Source organism: Aphis gossypii, chromosome X, assembly GCF_020184175.1.
Source record: "Aphis gossypii isolate Hap1 chromosome X, ASM2018417v2, whole genome shotgun sequence".
In the NCBI taxonomy this organism is placed as follows: Eukaryota; Metazoa; Arthropoda; class Insecta; order Hemiptera; family Aphididae; genus Aphis; species Aphis gossypii.
Window position 1 is genome coordinate 15,953,077 of NC_065533.1, and position 9,793 is coordinate 15,962,869.

Consider the following 9,793-nt stretch of genomic DNA (forward strand, 5'->3'; position numbering starts at 1 on the left):
CATTAAACAGTTCTTTTAAGAACTTCGCGTGATAACATTAAAGAGTTCTTTTAAGAACTCTATGAGTTTTAATTAAACAGTTCTTTTCAGAACTACGCGTGATAACATTAAACAGTTCTTTTCAGAACTCTATGAGTTTTAATTAAACAGTTCTTTTCTGAACTACGCATGATAACATTAAACAGTTCTTTTCAGAACTATGCGTGATAACATTAAGCAGTTCTTTTCAGAACTACGCGTGATAACTTTAAACAGTTCTTTTCAGAACTCCATGAAGTTTAATTAAACAGTTCTTTTCAGAACTCCATGAATTTTAATTAAACAGTTCTTTTCAGAACTACGCGTGATAACATTAAACAGTTCTTTTCAGAACTCCATGAATTTTAATTAAACAGTTCTTTTCAGATTTCCATGAGTTTTAATTAAACAGTTCTTTTAAGAACTTCGCGTTATAACATTAAACAGTTCTTTTAAGAACTTCGCGTGATAACATTAAACAGTTCTTTTAAGAACTTCGCGTGATAACATTAAACAGTCTTTTAAGAACTCTATGAGTTTTAATTAAACAGTTCTTTTCAGAACTACGCGTGATAACATTAAACAGTTCTTTTCAGAACTCTATGAGTTTTAATTAAACAGTTCTTTTCTGAACTACGCATGATAACATTAAACAGTTCTTTTCAAAACTATGCGTGATAAAATTAAGCAGTTCTTATCAGAACTACGCGTGATAACATTAAACAGTTCTTTTCAGAACTCCATGAATTTTAATTAAACAGTTCTTTTCAGAACTATGCGTGATAACATTAAACAGTTCTTTTAAGAACTTTGCGAGATAACATTAAAGAGTTCTTTTAAGAACTACGCGTGATAACATTAAACAGTTCTTTTCAGAACTCCATGAATTTTAATTAAACAGTTCTTTTCAGAACTATGCGTGATAACATTAAACAGTTCTTTTCAGAACTCCATGAATTTTATTTAAACAGTTCTTTTTAAAACTCCACGTGATAACGTTAAACAGTTCTTTTAAGAACTTCGCGTGATTACATTAAACAGTTCTTTTCAGAACTCAATGAATTTTAATTAAACAACAGTTCTTTTCAGAACTCCATGAGTTTTAATTTAACAGTTCTTTTCAGAACTACGCATGATAACATTAAACAGTTCTTTTCAGAACTATGCGTGATAATATTAAACAGTTCTTTTCAGAACTCTATGAGTTATTAAACAGTTCTTTTCTGAACTACGCATGATAACATTAAACAGTTCTTTTCAGAACTATGCGTGATAACATTAAGCAGTTCTTTTCAGAACTACGCGTGATAACATTAAACAGTTCTTTTCAGAACTCTATGAGTTTTAGTTAAACAGTTCTTTTTAGAACTTCACGTGATAACCTTAAACAGTTCTTTTCAGAACTTCGCGTGATAACATAAAACAGTTCTTTTCAGAACTCCATAAATTTATATTAAACAGTTCTTTTCAGAACTCCGTTTACAACTTAACTCCCACAAGCCCCTAATATGGATCTCATTAGATTTCTGTAAAATGGCAGTATATTTCATAAGAACTTAACAAAATTGTCAAGGTACTTAATCTCATTAAAAATATCTGAAACTTCGTACTGACGTTATGCAAGTATAAATTCAAAATTTCTTTGGGTGATATAGTTTTTTTTGGGTGAGACCCATTTTTTCAATCGTGCCATTGGAGATTAATTTTAAATACTTTTTTGTTAAACCTGTAAAATGAGATCCATTATTGGATTTCATTTTTTTTATGTTATATTGTAACAATGATAATATTAATAACTAGATAAGTTACATTAATAGTTAACTATTTATTTTAATATTTTCAGAAAAAAAATAATCTTTATAACTGGCTTTATAATAAAAACAAATAAAATATTTTTTATAAATAGATAATAACAGTTTTTTAAATTATGATAAAAGTTACTCATGTCTCATTTATTATGGAAAAAAAAATAAAATTATTTTTATTGCTAGCTTTATAATAATAATAATACAGTTTTGGGATTTTGGGATTACAGTCTTTTTGATTAAGCTTTTAACTTATGAAGATCGGAAATATTTAATACCTGTGGTAATTTTAATAGTCAAGTTAAACAAATATGCTGCATTAACTACATCAATATTTAATAATAAGTCAACAAGTACTTTTCTGTGCCATTTCATAGTTCTCCGTAGAGGATTATAAAATAAGCCTTTTAGTCTGATAAAACAGTACAGCCTTTTCCTTTGTTGTACATAATAACTGATTCTGGTTTATGAAATACCTTTTTATGTTTAATTATGTTAATCATTTTATTTGTTGATTTGGTATTGCACATAAAAATGTCTCTCTTATCCTTCCATTTTAAAACCATTACATTAGTACATTATTATCACTTCTTAATGAAAACTATTGACCTTTTTTAATTTAGAATTAATAACTTCTTTAGGGTTTGACTTTCTATTTGACCTTAATGCAAAATGATAAACTGGTTTCTGAAATTACTTCCTTTCCCACATACACTTTCAGATTAATTTTGTAGTTAGAAAACATACAAGTTTAAATAATTTTATTCCATATTTGTGTCTTTTGTTTTTTAAATACTGTTTAAAAAATAGTCTATCTATAACTAGTATCATAGATTCATCAATACATAAAGTTTCATGTGGAGACATACAATAATTTGAATTAACCATAATGTCTTCAACTATGGTTCCTAATTTATATAACCGGTTTGTTGGATCACTGGTTTCATTATTAGCATAATGAATCATGGTTGATAAGATTTGGAACCTATTTCTACTCATAACGTTCCCAAAATTTGTAGAAAATAGGGTACAACTACTCCAGTAAAACCCAACTTCAGATAATTGAACTAATCCCATCCATAAAACAAGTCTCAACCAATTATGCATTTCTTCTACCTGTATTTGTCCATTTATATATTCTGCTTTGACATAAAAACATTGTTGATTATCTATTAACTCAACTATTGTGAACGCTACTTCAAATTCATCTTGGGTTCCCATTAAAATGTATGCCAAGCTACGACCGAAAATGCAAACAACCAATCTAATTTCACTGCCTCCACCACTCCAGACATATCTCTTAAATTGTCTTCTTTTATTGAAGAGCTAAAAAACCTGATCTGTCCTCTAATCTCCTCTTAACTGCCGTTATCAACAAACTTATCATATCTTAAAATGATAAATTACTATCAAGTTATAATCCATTTAACATCCATTCTTCTTTGAACGCTAACGACTTATTTTAACAAACAAATAAATAAAAGCTTTTCTTACTGAAAAAAATATAGATATAATCCTGATAAGTGAAGCCAACTCCACAACATACTCAACTGTGCGTATTTCCGGTTATTCAACATATCAATGTGGTCGATGGAACAGCGCATGCTAGTTCTGCAATTATAATAAAATATAGTGTAAGTCATGCAATGCCGAACTATATTCCTTCAGCCACTAACATATCAATATCATTAAGCCCTATTCCCACCAGGCCCGTAGCCAGACCAAATTTTCAATTGGTGGGGCAAAGCAAGCTTTAGAGGGGGGCGTTTTATATTATAAAAACAATGTCTTTCTATTATTTTTTAGGGGAGGGGGGGGGGGTAACGATTGGGTTTAGGGGGGCAACTCCCATCTTGCCACTCATGGCTACGGGCCTGATTCCCACTACTATTTCTTCAGTATACTGTCCTCCGAGACATGCCAATAAAATAACTGATCATGATTTTACTCTGTATATACAGTCCCATTGAAAAACATTTCTGTCCAGAAGTGACTTCAATTCAAAACATCAACTGTAGGGATCCAAGTAACCAATACCAATGATCGCTCACTTTAAAGTTCATTACTTACTAACAACCTAAAGCACTTATTTCTCAATTAACCAATATACTGACTATATAGTTTTTTTTATTCATACTCTTCCTTATAACATCGACTATAATATAGCGAATTTATCAGACCTCTTATCTGATCATACACCTAGTGTTTTATTAACTTTAATAGATTTGGATAGGTAGACTTCATAATTTAGAGTTGTTGATATTTCCAGTATTTTTGCTCTGTTTATGTCAGCTTGCCTAGTTGGAATACATTTTTGATAGTCAACAGCATCAAGATTTAGTGAGAAAAGCCATATGCTCTAAAACCATTTATTGCCTCAGGTTTAACTTTTTCAAATGCTTTTTGAAATAAAATTCCAAAATCATTTTTTTGTTATTGAACTATAAAAATTTAAATTGTGTCATTTGTTACATCTTTCAAATACGACTTAAATGGTTTAAATATAGACATATCACATGGTTGTAGAATATGTGTAGCATTATGAGAAAGGCAGTATAAATATATGTTTTTTTTTCGAACACAATTCAGCCAATTCTAATCTCAAATCAAAATAAATAATAACTGGAAGTCATCTTTTTGATTAGTTGACCAAGGCTACAAAACATTGTCAATATATTCAAAAAATATTGCGGCTACCATCCACCCACAGTCCAAACGTCCAATAAACCCACGTATCTTGCAGTGTCTAAGAAATATGAGAGGGAAGTTTTTTATAAGGATAAATAATAAATGGAGGTAATGACGAACCATTTGCAGAGTATATACAAAGGACAGTAATATTTTCTTTTCGTCACTCTTTACAATTTCATAAAAATTAACCATACTTTTTGGCTCTAATACTTTTCCAGATTTAAGGCACAATTGTAATCTTGTCTCATCGCAAATGATAACTCTAGAACCGTCTTTCAGTATATCTAAACTATCTTGTTCTGTTAAATATAATAAAATATCAGAAAACCCATATCTAATAGATGTTTCGGTAACTGCAGCCCTAGATTCAGAAATAAATTCAGTGCTTATTTTCGCAATGTTTTGTCTTATGGAAAATAAACTAAACCTCTTTTTACCAGGACGATCATTTCTGAAAGGATTAGGTTTATTTGACTCCTTTAAAATTTTTTTAATTGAGTCTTTTAATGTTTCTGGGTGTCTTGGAAATCCTACTCTTGCCTTAGCTAATATCCATTTTACTATCCTATTTTTCTTGCTAACGGATAAAACAGTTGGAGGACCCATTTTCTGATTTTTAGGTACTTTCTTGTTTATTTTAGTGCTTAATGTAAACTTGGGAATGCCTGTTTCTCCACGAACTTCATTTAATGTTTTTTCTTTATATTTTATAGAAAAAATAGCACAAATCAATTCAGCTTAGGTATATTTGAATCGGAAATACAATTTCTTAGGCATCATTACAATCACCCATATTTATGTTTTAATTAAAATTCTATAAGATTACATTATATGTTATACCTAGTAATTTGCAACAATTATTTTATTTTATTCAGATAAAGAATGTAATACTTATAAACGAAATTAAGGAAAAATATTTATACAATTGTGCTATGTTCATTTAATGGATAAGACAAAATATTATGAAATCCAATAAATGAACATTTTTTCATTCATTGGTTGGTCACATTTTATTGAAATCAGTACATGAACACCATTAAAACGCATAAATTAAGTAATCAGAACTTACCAAAACCTATTAAATCCGAATTTCCATCCCAATTTTAATAAATATTATTACAATCAATATCAATTCAACATTATTTGAATTCTTAAAACCTTAACAAAATTTATAATAAAATATAATTTACAAATTGGAGGGAAAACTTATTATTTCATATAAACGAGTATCATGCATATTATGTTCATGAAAAATTGAAAAACCTCGTGTGGCAACATAAGAATATTGTGATAGTTTTATGTATTATAAATATAAAGTGTACGTGCACTGGGTTTCTTAATAATACAAGTATAATTTGTTCATTCACTGGTAATGTTCATTTATTGGTAGAGTTACGACCAAAAGAAAAATTTTAAGTGCGTTTGAATTTTAAATTTTTACGAAATCGCGTAACAATAACGATTTATCCTCAAACGATTTTAAATATTTGTTATTATTCAAAAAGTATAAGTAGTAGGTACTTGAAAATTTTACCGGTTATTTAGATTGGCATTTTCCTTACATGATTTAATTTTCAAAATATTTTGAGTTTTTTGAGCTATTTATAGACAACTGAAATTTTCAATTTTTCTGAAAATTTTTTTTGAAGTGTCGATAAATTTTTTTTGGACCTATCAAAATACTTGAAAATTTTATACAAAGTTCCTCATATGTTATTCTTATAGTGATTAAAAAATTATAAGAATACATAGGCACAATTTTTTTTTATTAGCATTTGAAGTTCAAATTTTGACGAAAATTCGTCAAAATTATGAATATTTGCAAATTATTTTGTAGGTATAATTCATAAAAATGTTTGTATAGGTAGCTAAGAGTTGAAAATTTAATACAAGATTTTTCATAAGTTTAGCTTACAATAATTATAAAAGAACTTAAATTTTGGTGTATTCAGGCCATTAAAACATAAACCACCTTTTTCACCAACCACTGGAAATTATATCCTAGGCTGACAAATCATCTTCGTTCAGAATCATTTTTCGTATACAATGATACCTATCATTGCATTCAAATTTAACCTACCCTAGTCCGAGGTCCACCCCACCCCCTAATGTACAGTAGAACGGTACCCACTTGCCCGCTTTTTGACGAATGCTGATATTGATGTAGATTAATTTTTATTTTATCTATTTAAATTTTAAACGATTTTGTTATCATAGATACAATTGTAACAACGACAACCAGTTCAACTTTATCCTTAACTATAAATAATATTCTAAAAAAATACCAAGATGTTGAGATGGTTTTAAAGTTTTATGAATTAAAACATTATTTAAATGGCGCTATGAGAAACAAATTGGTAGCTGTAATAATAAAAGACCAAATTCAAAACAATGAGAATTTAAATAGGACAAGATTTATTGAATTAGCCAAGGGTATGAGAGTATTATAATTTTAAAAATAAATAACTATATATATTATGTTTCTAACTTAAAGGAATTGAAGAATTATTTCCATCTGAAACCGAAGAGTTGTACTTTATACCCTATTGTAAAGAGGGAAATATTATTAGTCCTAATAGGAGAAAACTGTATGATAAATTCTGTAATATAAAAAAAGAAATTACAAAAATAAGTGGTACGAAAAGGAAACATATTAACATTTGGATTGCAATACGGAATTTAATTTGAATGATTAAGGTATAAAACATAATTAAATAAATATATTAAAATTAAGAATGAAATATGTAGGTAATGACTATTGTATATACAGTTGTTTGTACCAAAGATTATGAAGACTCATTAATATGGCTACGAAACAATGTTGGACCAGACAATATTCTACATAATTTATGGAAAGAAACATCAGGATATCGGTTAAAAGACAGAAATATTAATATGATGACAACATATTTAGGTCTGAGCAAACCCACTGGACATATTTTGGTTCGTTTCACATTTAGACTTTCAAGTATTCTTGATATAATATTATAATAACTTTTATATGAATATTCCCATTGTTTCATTGTTTTAGATTGATATAGATTTTATTCATTTATATTCTGGAAAGGAAAATAATCTTTTTCAAAAATTTGAAATGTTCAAAGAACAATTAAAAAAATTGTTAAAAATTAAAAAAATGAGTTCTATTGACATAAACTTAATCTATAGATTAAATACTCCTAATAGACCAGGCATGTTCTTATTTTAATACATATAGCTATTTTACAAGGAAATTCATTAATTTTACTATAATAAAATTTGAAGGTGACGATGATATTGCTGCACTAGAAATTATACCTCATCTTTTTCAACCTGCGAGCATAATTATTCAAAAACCTGGTAATATTCGTCATACTATTAGATCATCGAAATTAGAACAAGCTTCTGCGTTTATCACCCAAGTCACAGTATTTTTTTTTTTATATAAAAGAACATAATTGAATTTTTCTAATTTTTTTTAGAATTTCAATGATTTGAAAACTGTATTTTCAAATAAGGTTGACAAGGCATTTTCATTGGGCTTGATGGTACAACCATTTGTTGTTTATGTTGGTGATGGCTGCAGTTTTAATGAAAAATCATCTAATGCTCCATTTTCATTCTACACAATTATAAACGAGACTCATTTCAAAGTGGAAACTATTTTGAAGGCGTTTGATGTCTGCTTCAAAAGCTTTCATACGCTAAATCTTAAGTATCCATTTGAAGCAGAACAAATTTGGCGATTTATGCAAGTATATTTTTACGAAATACCAGAAAGTAGGGTTGAAAAAAAGTTCTTAAGTGTTAAAAGTCTCATTAAAGATTTAAATAATTTATAAATGTTAGGTATTATATCTATTTCACTATATTTAAATTTTATATTCATTTTATTAAATTAGTATTAAATATGTTCAATTGTTTTTTGTGTGAAAGTCAATTTGGCTATCAAGTCACTTATTAATTCATTTAAATATATTTCATAATTTCAAAGGTATTAAAGAATTTAAATGTAAACAACCCAATTGTTTCCGAATTTTTGGATCTTTAGATTCACTTAAAAAACATATTAATAATCATCCACTTATTCCTATTAAAAATAATACTATAATTGACAAAGAAATTAATGTTGATAATGATCCTCTTATCTTAACCAATAGCACGTTACCGTGTAATTTTAGTGTAGTACCTGAACCGACTGAACTGTTAGAAGAAATTGATCCCTCTTTTTCTTCACTAGACTCATTAAATGAAAAAAAAATACAAATGAATGTTATAAATTTAGTTTCAAAGTGGTATAGTAATAGTGCAATACCTAGGAACATGGTTCAGACACTTCTTGATGATGTGCAACATTTTAATAACTCTATTTTAATTGATGTAAAAGCTAAAATAAATAGTATTGTTAATAATCCAAATCCCGAGAATATTGTTACAGACTTGTCTCTAGTTTTAAATACGCTTGAAACCTTATCAGACCCTTTTGATAATTTAAAAACTGAATATTTTCGTTTGCAAGCTTTGGAAGATTTGGGGTTACTAATACGACCTAAGGAAATCGTAATTGGATCTCCAAGATGGAGTTGTGGTATTAGATCCAAAACCAGTTAAAATAGTTTTAACTCCCTTAAGATTTGTCTTGAAACAATTATTTGAACATTCTAACTTTTTTGATGTTGTATCAAAATATACTAAGGAGCTTCTAGCTGATAATGGTGAGCAAATTTATAGTTTTGTACAATCACAGCTATGGAAAAAAAAATTAAGACTTCATGAAAATAAAATTATTTTTCCTTTATTTCTTTATTTTGATGATTTAGTTATTAATAATCCACTTGGTTCACATGCTGGAAACCAACAACTTGGAGCTGTTTATATTTCCTTAGCTTGCGTACCACCTGAACTATCTTCTTCCTTAGATCGTATATTTCTTGCCTCTTTATTTAAAACTGATGATTAGGGCTAGGATTTATATGCAATAAAAAGTTGTAAAATATGCATTTTATTTACCAAAATATGCAAAAATATGCAAAAACAAATTTTTATTATTTCTAGAGTATTATTATTTATCATAATTCAAAATTGTATTATTATTACATTAAAATATTGAATATTAGTTTATATTATATCATTATTACATGCTACTATAATGTGTTGTTTCAATAATTTTCAAATACAAACATCCAGCGATTTGAACGTAAAATAGATTTATACTGACTAAAACTCCTTTCCACATCACACGATGTTATTGGTGCATATTTTAAATAATGCGATTTATCCTGGAGTTAATCAATATCGAT

The 9,793-nt window shown here is 27.9% G+C and overlaps 1 protein-coding gene across 1 annotated transcript; it reads left to right on the plus strand.

Annotated features, from left to right (window-relative positions):
- Positions 1-6,180: 6,180 nt before the first annotated feature.
- LOC126552389 (uncharacterized) lies at positions 6,181-9,057 on the plus strand. Its single transcript, XM_050207090.1, has 4 exons — positions 6,181-6,947; positions 7,009-7,181; positions 7,263-7,457; positions 7,976-9,057. Exons 1-4 carry the CDS (start codon positions 6,812-6,814, stop codon positions 8,333-8,335), a joined length of 864 nt encoding a protein of 287 aa, XP_050063047.1. The 5' UTR covers positions 6,181-6,811; the 3' UTR covers positions 8,336-9,057.
- Positions 9,058-9,793: the final 736 nt, after the last annotated feature.